Here is a 14,821-nt window from a genome sequence, read left to right as displayed (position 1 = left end):
TAATCAGTAAGACAACCTATAAAGATACACTCCTATGAATATGCTGGAAATAAAAAACAGTATTAATTCAAAACTACATACGTATATAAAGTAAGCAAATAAACTTTAAATTATTCAAAATCTGGGTAGATGGATTGTATCTTGTAGTCCTTATTTATCTCTAACTTTGATTTAAATTTGATTTAACTTCTCTTACTCATCTCCAGAATGTCACTCCTTAATTGATGGCAGAAGAGTAAGCATTCTCAAAGCAAACATCATTAAAAATTATCTCAATATGCATATGCAGTCCTAGTTTCAATAGAGAACAAAAAGTTCATTATCTAGTTCCAGTATGACAATCTCAAATGGGATAAAGTAATGCTACTGCTGTATTTTAGTCCATCTGGAAATACTTGCAACTCTAAAGGATTTTATAATTTAATATAATAGGATAAAGATAAAGAATTTAAATATATAGACTGAAATCTACAGACAAAGGGACAGAGTTTTAGTTTTTTGATCTTGGTGCCTCCAAAATCTTATTTGGAGAAGAATTTTCTTGCTCAAATAGATCCTTTTATTAAAAACAAATCAGTTATATAACCTCTTATAAGATATTTGCAGTACACATGATTCCCATTCTTTGAATATTAAGTATATTTTCCTGCTTTGTTTTAAAAAGAATGTTCTATTTTCAACTTTCATATATAAAAAAAGAAAGATAGCAAAGATAATGATAAAAAAAGATAACAAAAATGACAGCCTTTTACTATCTATCAAATCTAAAGAATATGTCATTAACAGGTCAAGTTTACTGACAAAAGACCTAATTCCCAGCGAAATGCATTTCAGTTTTGGAAAGGCTCTGAGGACTGGCCAAAGGGAAATGAGAAGGAGTGAAGCACTAAGCTATGGGGGCTTAAGAGAAGACAACCACCTCTCCTCACTCCAGCCTTCTCTGAGGTCACCAGTTAACTGATCAACATACTCTGGTTTTCCTACTACATGTCTCCTTCATGTCAGCTGTTCTGTATTTCTGAAGAAAATATGAACCCATTTTCTTCTAGTACAGCATACAAAAGCAACAGGCACGGCAATGCAAGCTCTGCAAGTTAATAAGAGGAGGGGCAAAAAAGGGGGTAAGCAGAGATACTATACACATGCAAAATATGTCAAAGTGAAGGTATTGGTGCTTCTTCCCAGGGGGACTGACACAGACACTAAACAAGGTACATCCCAGCATGGACCACAGGTGCACACTCTTCAGGTTTCCACATGACATCAAACTGGGAGGACCAGCTGATAAAGGCAAGGCTGCCACTCAGAGGGACCTAGAAATGCCAGGATAAACAGGCCAAAGGGAACCCTATGCAATTCAGAAGGGACAAATGCAGAGTCCTGTGCCAGGGAAGGAAAATTCCTGGCAGTAACAGACGTCTCTGCTGAAAAGGACCAAGGCCTTGTGTCAGCCAGCAAGCTGAACAGGAGCCCACAGTGTGCCCTGTCTGCAGAGATGGCAGCCACGAGCCTGGATTGTGTAAACAAGGAGCCCGGACAACTGATGAAGGGAAGCGATCATTCCCCACTGGCCAGCACCCATTGGACCACACCAAGATACTGCTCTCCCAGCCCAGGGAGAACACTGACAAACCAGTGCGAGTTTAGCAAAAGGCAACAGACACATCTGGGGATGAAGTATCAGACCTGTGCGAGAAGCTGAGGGAACAGGCTGGCTCAGCCTGGAGGTAGAGACAGCTTTGGGAGCACCAAACAGCAGCCACACCACCACTCTGATGAGAGGCCATCAGAGGAAGCCAAGTGGTCTAAGCAGCACACAGAGGGAAGATCAGACACAAAAACTGAAATGAGAGATTCCTACTGGATATAAAGAACAGCTTTTCTAGTATGAGATAAGGCTGAGCAACTTGCTGGTGAACTCCAGGTTGACTGTGTTCACTCCTCAGATTAGGGAGCTCCTGAGCTCCCTTCCTGCCCCAGTTGTTCTGTTAGCATAAGAAGTGCTGCCCACAGAAACACATATCCCACAGGAAAGCTTTGAAATACAAGTTAAGTAACTCCCTTAATGAACATGTAGATTGTGTTCAAATGACAGTCAGAAGAATAATATCTAAAGCAAATTGTACGTTTTAGCCAGGTTTCCCAGGAAGACAGGTAAGTTAAAATACTGCATCTAATGTTTCAGGGGCACTAAGAGATGGTCCAACAGCTTCTTCAGACAGACAGGATCCACCTCCACTTTTGCAATATTTGAGCATACACTTTCAGCACACTTGATCGTTTTGTCCCAAACCCAAGAATCTCCTGCAACAATTAACATGATATTTTCTTCACCTCATGTCATATTTCCTTATACGACACTACTGTACATTGTTAATAGCCCATCCCATTACACCCTAGAGTTGACTCTCATTTTGCAATGAGATTTGCATATTCTGCTAGCTCTAGCACTACAAATTTGAGATTATTACAACCTCCAGGATTCAAGCTCTTCTGTTATTACTCCACTGTACACTGTTATTACCCCATGCTTGCTCAAAGTACTTGCTTTATGAAACACTTCAGACATGCTGTAGTCACACTAATAAGCATTGGATGGAATGTCTTATTGCATGCATTGTATGACAGAAATTATTACATAGTACCTGGTAAAATCCTTCCAACCTTTCAAATATCAATGTGTGCCCTTGAAAAGAGAAAGCATAATACCAAGCTAGCTTTAGAAAGCTTAGTACAAATGGTGACCTATTCTGGTGAGTGCCATGGGCGAGGAAAGAAGAGTGGGAAAGAAGGAGCTCATTAAGTAACTTTCAAGTTATAGTCTATATTTGTATCCATTTGCAAAATATACAGAGTAGCAAGAAAAATCCAATAAAAAATTGGAAGAATGTTAAGGAAACCAAGATCAAAAAAATGAAATTAACTTATCTTTCAAGGTTGCAATGTAATTCAAATATCTTTCACCACCTAAATAAATAATGAGGCATTGGGAACATCTTTTTTTAATTGATCATTGCATCATCAAATTGGTTCACACACAGTTATGCTGTGCACACATACCACTGTGGTATCACGTTCCACTAAAAAAAATGAATCACAACACATCGAACAATTTGGACTTTGTGATCTACAAAAGAATTCAGAATGATGTTCTTTGTTTTCAGATGGCCCACACAGGGGAGCAAATAAATTATTTAGTAATCCCAGAGAAAAATAAAAATTTCCACACCGGCTTCTGTGTGTGTACAATTAGAAAATGAACATTTGACATCTGAAGAGTTGAAAGACCAATAATGCGAAGTTAGTCTTTGATCCAGCATACTTCTCTCCTAGTTGTCAATACATTTGTTTACTTTGCAGAGAAGACTATGTTTCTACTGCTAGCTCTAGAGTTGCAGAAGTAACATTCTAAACTTCATAATGCCATTCTCTATGTTTTCTCAAAAGGCAAACTAATATAAAGAAACATCAGTAACAACAAAAAGGATGACAATGATTGCAGCTTGTTTTCTGAAAAGGAATTGAAAATTATATAATGAATGAGTTGAGTTAATGTTTTAAGATGAGGTAGTAGAAATATGGACCACTAGTGTGTCATTTTTGCATAGTGCTTTTATCTGTCTATAGATACATCCCATTCAGTCAGAATACTCTTTTCAGCAACTTTAAATTCAGAGTAAATTAAAACCTCTGAAAAAATATGCTAAGCCTTGAAAAAATGTGAAAATATACAGCAGATTTAGCAGTTTTTCCAGCACAGATTTAAATACTACTACTACCGGTACTACAACAACCATAAAAAGGTCCTGAAGCAACAAACAAGACACAAAAATGAGAAGGTAAGAGGAACAAAGTCCTTGCTGCCAAAGACCTCTCAGAGCTAGGAACAGGGTATTTTGCCATACAGAACAGTAACACCATTTACTTCTAAAACAGTGTGATGCTACTGTATGACTCTGTAAAATGAAATTACTCCTGACTTCAGAGGGCTTTTCTTTCCCATCACGCCATCAGTTTCACACAAGCACACTCTGTGCCCAGGAAGTGGCACACATGCTCCCTTGGACTCCTGAGGAGAGGGCAGAGGCACGGCTGCAGTTCAGTATCTATCCCAGTAAATATGCTGTCTAGCAAGCCCTGCACTTATAAATGTGAAAAGAAAAGTCAGGCCTAAGATGCAATGATTTCAGACAAGTAAAGATCTCTGTGCCTGAGCCTGGAATAAGGGAAAAGGTGACAGTGCCACCCAAGCTACAGAAATGCCTGCAAAGCCCTCTTCTCCCCCAAACACTAAGATCTCAAGACCAAAAACTCAAGCATTAGTTAGAAACAGAAAGCAATACAAGAGCACACAGAGCACCCAAACACAGCACAGTAGCCAACAGTTGTAGACATTCAGTTAAGGACAAATAATGGAGACAAAAACTAGAGTAAATCACACTGGTCCAATAGATGAGTTGTCCACTAAAAAATCATGAGCAATGGGAATATGGCTCAGAAGGAAGTCAAAGTAATCAGTTTTCTACCAGCTGAAAATAAATGCCTCCTCCTTGCAAATACAAAAAATAAGCCCTGCTTTCACAGGCCAGAGGCACCTGCCACTGTCCCACTAGAAGATTAACAGAGAGATGACACAATGCCCACAAAGGGCATCACAGCTGAACACAGTAAAGAAAAGACTGCTCTCCAAAGAATCCACTGACAAAAGTCAAACTATTTGAGCAGGAAAGTTGTGTCTCAGTCATTCCACACAGATGTCTTTTGGGAAAAACTGCCTTTTTCTAGATCAGCATGATGAACAATGCATGAAACCAGGAAGTGGCAACAATGTACAAAAGGGGGTTTTACAACACAAACACACAAAACAGGTAAATCCCCAAGATGTCATGTTGAAAACACATAAAATTTAGAAACTTGTAAAACAATTTAGAAGCTTGTAGGGAAAGGATGTAAAATGAGGAGCCAGTTGAAAACAGCATGGAGATACTAATCTAAAAAAACTAAATAAGCAGTGTTCAGTACATAATTCTTTCTACTTTGAAAATATGTCATTCAAAGCCACGGTGAAGATACTTTTAAAAACAGAAATTACAACTGTGGAAGAAATAAAAAGGTGATCAAGGTAGAGAAGTGATATAAAAAAGAAACATCTGATGTTTTGAAAATTCAGGAATCAGGAACTATAAACCATATGTTTGTAGCTGCTGTCTGCCTCTTTTGCAGCTTGTCATCCACCTGAGTTACAAAAAAAAGGAATGCAATAAATAATTCCTTTTTCAAAAAGCATGCTTTTATAACTCAAGTTATATCACCATTAATGACTAGCTCTCTGGTTAGAAAGGGGGTCATCACCTATAATCATACAAAAAAAAAACCAAAACAGATGTGCAAGAAGCTATGTTTCAGCAACAGAAAGGCAGGGTTTTTTTGCCAGCTATACACATGATGGACAATAAATGGCAAGAAGAGGTTCCTTATCCTTCAAATTACTGCACAAGACACATGAAAGATATTAATAACTATGTTCTTTATTATAATACCTGGCATAAACCTAACCTTCATTTTTAATACTAAAGTGCAGCAGAAGTATTTTTCACAGTTTGCCAAGTGACTTTCCACACCTGCCAGAGTGCAAGTCAAAATGGTACATATGTACAAGGTTGTGCATCCAACCACTGTTTACAAAATGCCTAAAGCCCATTGTACTATGGGGTAGATTTTAAAAAGCATAGTTATTTTCAGCAATTAAAAGGTTAACACCTTCAAAAATCTTGGCATTTCTCTATTTAATTTTTAGGCAGGAAGAAGTCAGTTTCACCTTTCTTGACAATAAGCTCTCCTGTAATCCTGTAATTTTCAGGAGCAACTGGAGAACAAGTATTTGTTCAATCTTTGAGGAAAAAATGTCTGTTTCTCCCACAGAAACACTTGCACTGACTTGAGATTTGTATAAGATGCGTTTAACTGAATTCACACTTGGGGCAAATATCCTTTGGCACTGTATGAAGCTTTTTCCTCTCTCACAGAAGCCTTCCTTGATGGCCTAGTATTTAATAGAATCAGTAAACACCCAGTTAACTGCTGCCAAAATTTAATTAGGTCCGAACTAAGTTTCCCTGCTTTTTAGCAGGGCTTCCCATTAAGCTTCAGGAAGGAAGTTCTTCCTTGTAAACACGAAGCTCCAAATAGATCAAGATTCTTCACCTGCTTCACGCATCTGCCTTTCTTCACCGAAAAATAATCTGAGGTATGTTTTACACTGAAAAGTTGGTGGTATGCTTACTTTATTTCCCCTAACTCGCATTCTTGTAGCAACGCTTCTTTGCATGGCAGATAAGGAGAGCAGGCAAAGAGCGTTTCCAATAAAACGCTCTTTGCCAGAGGTGCTACATAGGAAGCAACAGCGGATAAAACGGGAGGGCAGCTGGTCTCCTTTCTATCCGTGAGCGCCTCCTGCGTGACACCGACACCGCTCCTCTGCGGTACGGGATCTGGAGCGCTGCCTGCCCACCGCCGGCGTGACTCAACCCTTTGCAGCGCATCGCCCCGCCGAGCGCCCGCCGTGCCGGCCGCACGGAGCCGGGACCGAGCCGGGACCTGCCCCGCGCCAGCGCCTCCTGGCAGCTGCCACCCGAGCCGCAGGCCAGCTGCAAGGCGACCTGCACCGGCGCGGGGATCTGGGCAAGCCAGAAGGGTTTCATAAACGGGTGTCACAACTCGGCTTTGCAAGCCCGGCAGAGCTGCCGGAAAAGCCGGTTCCTAAAGCACGGGAGGCGGCCGGACTGGCTCTCGGCGTTAAGAGCCAGCTGCTTGCCAGCCCCTGAGGAAATCACCGCAGGTCCCGACGGCGGTCTCCCCAGGCCGGGCTTCCCTTCATCCTGCCCTCTGTGCGGGCGCCCGCACCGCGGCGACGGGCGCAGGCGGCGGGCGGAGACGCCGCGGCGCTACGGAAAGGAACCGCGCCGGCCAGGGCCGCCCCTCGCCCCTCCGGCAGGCCCGGCCGCGGGAACCGCCTGCCAGCGGCACCTCCGCCCGGCCCGGGAACGACACACCGCCCCCAGCCGGGACGGCGGGCTCGGGCCGTCCCGTCCCGTCCGGGCTCGGGCCGGCCCCCGGCGAGAGGGCGGGGGCGGACAAACTCACGGCCTCGGGGGCCGCGGCGGCCCTAACCCGTACCCTGCGCTGCAGGACGGGCCGGACGGGGCCGGCGGCTCCGGCTCCGCCGCGGGGAGCGCAGCTCCGAGGCCGGCCGGCACCAGGAAGCGGCACCGGCGCGGCACGCCGCCCTCGCCGCTGGGGCGGGTCTCGCTGCCTTACCCGCTGCAGAATCCGCCTGAACATGGTGGTAGAGCGCGGATGCCGCCGGGCGGCCGCGGCCAGGCCGAAGGGAAGCCGCGGGGCCCCGCGCAGCGCCGCCCCCGCCCCGCAGAAGCCCGGTGAGGCCCGCTCGCCCCGTGACAGCCGCCGCGGCCGGGGAGGCGGGGCAGCCGCCGCGCTCCACCCCGGGGAGGGGCGGGTCCCGCGGGGAAGGGGCTGTGGCCGGCGCCCGGCAGCGAGGAGCGGGGGAGGTAACGCGGGGTGGAGGTGCGGGTCGCGCCGGGAGCTGCTCCTGGGACGGGATGGAGTGTGCCCCCCGGCCGCTCCGCTGGGCCCCGGCCCTTTCCCCTTCCTGCCGCTCCGGGCCCAGCGCCGCAGCTCTCGGTCTGTCCCTGCGCTGTGCCCGGGGTCTGCGCCGCCCGTGAGCCGTCCTGGCTACGGAGGGCGGCGGTGTCTCGGCCCTTCTCCCCTCGGGAGCCTGACAGCTGCGGGCCCCTTGCTATTGGCATCAATCTGGTATCCGCCGAGAGAAGGAGAAGGACTGCAGTTTGAGCTTGCGGCTGAGGGCTCAGGGAAAGGGGCAAAGCGCAAATGCAGCGCTTGTTACTTCGTTACTTGTGCGGCACTGAAAGTACTGAGAAATGCGCGTTTATCGAGGATTGTTGCGGCGAACTTGTTTGGATGATTAACCGGAAATTCTGATGAAGCAACTCCTTGCTTCGAACCCTCAGCTGAAAAGACGACCTTGTGGAATGAACCATTTTGTTGTGTTTTTTTATTTTTATTTTTTTAAATATCAGAAAAGAACATTTTACTCATACAAACACATACCTACCTAAAAAAAACAAAAATACAACCCAGAAACCATCTTTTTGAAAGGCATGAGACGGAGGTGTCTTTACAAACAAACTGTGGACCTGATGGTTGATAAGGCCAGATACGAAGTGGTAAAAGAAGCAATGTGGGGGGGGATAATAAAATCCATAGGAATTCCACTACACTGACACAGACTGTTATTCACTCAAGACTGTGCTAAATCTCTGGATTTAGAGAAAAAGAAGAGAGATACAGGAAAAAGAAAAACGGGGGTGGTATATATTAGAAGGGGGTCTTAGGTGTTTTGGGGAGTCTGTACCTCTCAAGTACCTCAGCCAATGGGGAAAGAGAGGGAAAATGTGGCTGGGAAATTAGGATAAAAAGGAGGGGCTGCATCCCCTAAAACTTTAGAGAGACCCCGTGGGGAATGCCCTATGACCTCTCCCTTTATTCAAATAAAGTTACAGGACTCTTCTGTCTCCTTTTTGGACATAAATCTCTGGTGGTTTTGGCTTAATTTTCCTGACAAGTTTAACTGAGAAAGAATTGGTATCCTTAGGTGCTAAGCAAAACCCCATATCAGACGTGGCAGGAGAGTTGCTGGAATACATGTACCCTCTAGAAGATGTAATCCAACAGGTTACAGCTCCCCATTCTATCCAAAAGCTACAATTTTCACATGTTGGATGCCAGACAAAGGGTCATGAATAAATAATAAACTTGATCAATGACTGATTGTGTCGACTAAAACAAGTATCACAGCAGAGCACCAGTTGTACTGTAAAGATCAAAAACATTTTTCCACCCAGAAGCCAACATTTCTAAGTACTCTAAAATCCTCAGACATTGTATGAGTTGTGAGCACATGACCAGAAGAATTTGGCTGCTGCAGCTGGAGGTTTGAAGCATGGCAGTGTTATGTGACTGGACTCAGTTTGCCCCAGCTACAGGTTCCAGTGTGTTCTATGTTAATGTCATTGGATCCACAACTGAGGCACATTAAGAACACACACACACTCGGTAATAGCTTCAGCTGATGCATGCTGACTTGGCAGTCATACAGCTGTACAGATCTTTAAATATTTAGGCAGACCATAGATAGTTACTCTGAATCTAAAAAGAAATGACTGCAAGTTTTATAGATATTTCAGCAAGAGTGACAGCCACTACAGCAAATTACCAGAGTGCTTAGGGGAGTTGCTTTGTCAGACACAAGCAACTCGGCCAACCCATCTTTGTAGAATGGATTTTACTCTCCTAGGTTAGCAATTCCTGAGTGCTCAGAGGAAGATGATAGTGATTTGAGGACACTAGTTAAAAATCTTATACCAGAGGAGGCTTTTCTTAGCAAGACTTGAAAGGAAATACATGACCCTTTCCTTGTGGATGTTAGAGCACAAGCATCTGTGTCCCTGTCCAAGCATCATTCCCTCAATACCTTGTTCATCTATGGGCCAATTTCAAATACAACTGAGACAGATAAGGCTCAAAGATGCTTAGATCCTACAAATTTAAATAGGTAGCCAGGGAGAGGAGAGTCCCTATTAAATCCTGGATGTAAGGAAAGATAGCAGTGTGGTTGCTTTTACATACCAGAAAATCCACATCAAAACTCACCCTTGGGACAGAGATCTAGGGGAAAAAATAAATTTGTCCCATTTCTAATGGAAGTCCTTGGTTTTAATCATTGTGTGCATGGTAATGTCTGTGAATTCACATCATGTGCCCTCCTAAAATTTAATAGAATTTTCAGCTGTTGGAAAAAAGCTGTGTCCTCAGGCATGGGAGCTGTAAACTTTCATTTCATCCAAGCTCATAAATTCTGTTAAAGGTTTGGCGACACAAGGGTTAGAAGGGGCTTTTCTGAAGAGTCGGTTGTTGGTAGAAAGTCTCAGAACACAATCGCAGCAAAGATTTTTCCAAAACCAGCAGGGAACAGATACCTTATCCTTTAAACACCTAATATACCTAATCCTTTATCCTTATCCTTAAAGTTGAAGCCTAAGAGTCTGAACTACAACAACCTCTCACAGTCTCTGTCAAAGCCAGCATTTTTTAATTTCAGCACAGAACCGAAATCAGTCTTTTCACTGTACAGGCAGTTTTCAGGACAGCCCAGTGTGCACTAGCGCTTCTCAGATCTTCCAATAGATAACTGCAGGGTTTTGTTGGGAGTTTGGGGAGTTATTTATTTTTAATGGCTATGCATATAGTCAATTAAAAAGCAATGATGTCTGGACCATGGCTCACAGGAATTGGTGTTCACACAATCTTCTACCCCAGCTGAGGGCTACAATAGAACCACTGTCGTTTGGTAGCAAATGGCAAGGAACACATGTGGTGTATGTACAGTACATATGCTTGCTTACACTAACGGCCTCCAAGTTTCTGGGCTATTTATTGTCCTAATGTTTTCAGTGTTTATACAGATGACTGTTTTCAGTCCTGTAAAATTCCTGACCTCAAAATCACTTGCTCACAACCTCCTTGGTTCATGATATGCTGCACTGGGAAAGTATCCCATTTTTTCAAGATGTTGTTTCTAAGTATCCTATTTATAAAAGGTATCAGCCTCTGGTTGGCTTTATTTTTCCTAGCTCTTTAACTGTACACTTCTGACTGTCACTGTGTGTTGTTCCATATACTATCAGTAAGTAGCTTTCAAATTCACCCATGTCTTTTCCTGAAGCTCTCTCCTTTCAAGCTCTATGAAACTCAGTTGAACACAGATTGTTTAAAAAATATGGTTTAGTTTACATCGTGATATTTGGTCAAAGGTTGGACTTAATGATCTTGCAGGTCTTTACAAACCTCAAAGATGCTATGAAAGGTGTATGACAAAATTTGAAAGATTTCTGAAGTGCAGACTGGGACAAAGCTGTGTTTTCAGCTGAAGGCAGGACTAATTACCAGCACAGAGGGTAGTTTTAGTCTATGCTTGAACTAATTCCCAATGGCTCCTGATCCATTCCCTTCTCACTACAGAGAAAAATAACAGGTCTGTAATTCTTCACTCACGGTACTGAAGACGTTGGCCAGAGTACCTCTCCCTGCATGTAATATAGTGTGTTTGCTCAGCTGCTTTAGAACCTGGCTGACTCTGTGGTGATAGCTCTAACAAAGAGCTGGCAACTTGAGGGTTCCTGTGCTACAGAGAGCCTCTTGCAAGTCAGTGCAATTACTTGCATGAGTAATGAGTACGAGTACTAATAAAGGTTGCATGGCTAGCATTAATACCAAATCCAAGAATTCAAAGTCATGACTTCATTCTAATATTACAGAATTTGAACGTTGTAAAATTTGCACAGCTCTCCCTAAGAAACCCCAGTTAAGGACAGAATAACAGAATTATCTCTGTTATCAGTAAAAAAATTGCTCCAGTCACTGATTCCTATACCATCCACTTGAATCCTGAATCCCTGTGTAGCATATGTCATGTAGCTTTGCTGGAGTAGTCAGACAGACAGGCACTGGAACTAGAGAAAGCCCAGCAGCATGCAATGGAATTTTAGTCATAAATATGTATAAGTTTGTGTAAAAAATAAACCTCATATAAAATTTAACCAAAATCTGACATGGAGAAGATCTGCTGCTGAGTCATGCAGAGCTCTCTTTGCCAAATGCCCCAGCTAAGAAATTATTCTGCATAGAGCTGAAAGCCTGACACAAAAGAAACATTTTAAAATTCCACTATAAAAAGCTGTGGTGGTACCATGTCCATTCTGATCCCATTAGTCCAGAGACGTTAAGAATTGTTGGCAATTCACCTAGGTACTTTCCAGTAAATGGCACAGAAAATAGGTCAAAAGGAACAAGAAAGGGGCTTTGTGGAATTTCACTGCAGAGTAAAATTAAAATATTTTGAATAAAAGATTATTTGGGGCTACTTATCTATTCACCTTGGCATGTGCTAACATACATATGTAGTTTCTCTTTCCCTCCTCTCAGATACAAAGTTACTCATCTCCATCAGTCTAGGCATGCTTGAGACTATTTCCAAGATTTTTAAGTGAAATGCTTTAAATGCCAAATGAAAGAAGTAGGGGAAGTAGTGGTCATTTGCATGTCAGTATTAATGGTCATTAAAATGAACCTTAGTAACACTTTCTTAGTTACAGCAGAAACATTAGATGAATGTTCAGTGTATGAAGATTTAATGTTTGAAGATTTAATGATAATAGCTAAGGGCATAATTTTGGGCACCTTTCTGCATAACTGCAAAAAATACTGAAGGTCTGACATGGGTTGGTTTTTTTTTTTTTCAAACACAGATCTAACCAAGTGCAATAACAAGCATTTACTTGGGTTATTTTGTTTGGTTGGCTGGTTTTTTTAAAAAATAGGAAGGTCCACATAGCACTGCTTCAAGCACTGTCCTCTTTGAACATTAATGAAGTATTTGTTCATGGCCTTGTATATAAGTAAATGCAATAAATGTTAGCTTTATTGAGAGTCACTGTTTACACGTGTTGCATCAGCAATTCAGTCAAACATTTTTAAATTTCCAGAATATAGGCTGCTAAATAAAGGGGCTGAATGTTAACTATACATGGAGGTTAACAGGCTTTGTTAAAACAGTAAAAAATAGAGCCACAGCATTACACTAATCACATAATGCTTAATGGTATCTGTAATTATAAAGTTAACCTCTCAAAGTCATCCAGATTTGTATTTTAATGTCTGCTGCATCTAGGAATCAAAATGTTATTTTTAAGATGCACAGATAAATGCACACTACTAAATGCTGGCTGGTCAGCCCTGGATTTTCTTGCAATACTAGCTGAACCTGTCTATGTAGTAATTGTAGTAATGATTTAGACTGTTCTCACTGAAAAATTAAAGAGTAGGACCTTTTACTCATCTTCTTCTAGTATAGAGCAGGTACAATCTGCAATTTCATAAAATATTGAAGTAAAAAGACCCCCAAACCATCTAATTTACTAATGAAAAATAAAATGCATGTACCAAAGCCTAGGGCAAAGAGGCATTGGGTATCAGTGAAGGAAAAAGTAACAAATGCATTTCCTGTGGCATGATGAAATGCCACGTGGTTACACAGTTATCAAGCATCAACCCTTCAACAGCTGAGGATCCTTTCCATTAATGCCAGCTAGATGCATTACTGGGTCAGCTAACAATACAGATTTATTCTGGAACAAATACACATGCACCACTGAATTTCTGTATCATCTGAGCTAAGAAGAGCGTGGGTTATAATGTTAAAGCAGTTTTATACTTTCTGTTGACTGCAAGTTAATTGCAGGCAAAAATCTTCCACATCAAATCTATTATAAAACTGGCCAGAAGAAAGTACCTGCTTTAAAACAATGTTAATACATTTTGTTAGGTAGAACGAATTTGCACAACACCTGGAATTTTGCTATTTGTGCTGGTAACTTTTCTGATATACAGCTAAGTACTCTGAAGCCTGATTTGCCAAGCCATGTAACCCTAGCCTGGCCTCTATGCCTCTCTTTTCTTAAATGATTGTTAGCTGTAATGATAAGAGCCATCCTAGTGATGTATCTGCTCCAAAAATAAATATTCACTCCTTACTTCCAGCTTGGCAATGAAATGGCTCCCCCAAAACTGGATATTTATTGTAGAAGGTTTTAGTATGGACCATCTCTGCCTCAAAAAGTTTTAAAACCAAAGAAGCAAGAAAAGCATCATATAAATATTATTTTAAGATTTAAGATTACAAAACCAAATAAAATCACCCAACCAAAAAATTGTCTCAGTGGTGGTTTAACTACCTGGCTAGAATATGTGTTTAGTGCACCAAAATCTCTTTATGAGTTTGCCAGGTGATTTGAATAATCAAGAAATGGAAAATCAAGTGTATTCTTTGAAGTTAGGGTATTTTATTCATATTAGACATTTCTGATCAAATATAGAGATTTCCCACAGGGCATAATGAATCCTTTTTTTGGTAAGCAGTTGGACAATACTGATTTGTATGAAAATCTTAAATTTTTAAGCTTGTGTAATGTATTCCTGGATTCTGGCAGTACAGTTGCAAAATATAATGGTAAAAATGTCATTTGTCTTTAGGAAGGAGATGAGGGCCATCTACTGCTACATCATTTCTCAGCTGCCCATCAATGTTATGTCCACAATAATTTGTACAGGACATCTGTTTTGTTGCCTGGCCCAAAGCAGAAAAAGAAATGAAGAGGTATTCAGTGTTTCAAGACATTCAAAGTAATCTCCCAATATTGAACATTGGACCCTTGGCTCTCTTGCACACAGTGGTACCTAACCTCAGTGAGGTTTTGAAATCTATATTCCAGTCTACACTAGGGAAAGAGAAAACCCATTACACGTGGTTCATGACTGAGCAGGGCTTTTTTGGTCATCCTGACTTTTGATTCTCATTAAGGACTGGTGTTCCTGTTAGGTAGAAGCACAGCTGGGGGCTCTGTTTACATGGAAAGGTGGATAGCAAGTGGATACTCCTGTCAGAGAGGTATATGAGACCATTACCATAGACATGGCTGAGTGCAGGAACCAGTGGAAATCCTCCAGAAGCACAATGCAATGGCCTGCCTCTGCAATCCTCCTTTCACAAGGAGACCCAAGACTTAGAAATACATGGGAAAAGTAAGGAAAAAATATGAATTGACGGTCACAATCTTATACTTTATGTCTTGAGAAACTAGATATGGAGTTATCTCAGTCTCACTGA

The 14,821-nt window shown here is 42.2% G+C and overlaps 1 protein-coding gene across 1 annotated transcript in view; it reads right to left on the bottom strand.

Moving 5' to 3' along the window:
* EEA1 (early endosome antigen 1) overlaps window positions 1–7,341 on the bottom strand; it is a 63,007-nt gene extending 55,666 nt beyond the window's left edge. The window contains 1 exon segment of the mRNA XM_062492380.1: window positions 7,318–7,341. Coding sequence (XP_062348364.1) covers window positions 7,318–7,341 — 24 coding nt within the window.
* Between the last annotated feature and the right edge of the window lie 7,480 nt (window positions 7,342–14,821).

The sequence above is a fragment of the Cinclus cinclus genome, chromosome 4 (assembly GCF_963662255.1).
Source record: "Cinclus cinclus chromosome 4, bCinCin1.1, whole genome shotgun sequence".
NCBI classification, from domain to species: domain Eukaryota; kingdom Metazoa; phylum Chordata; class Aves; order Passeriformes; family Cinclidae; genus Cinclus; species Cinclus cinclus.
Note: the sequence above shows the minus strand (reverse complement) of the source record. Positions and strands in the feature narration are given on the sequence as shown.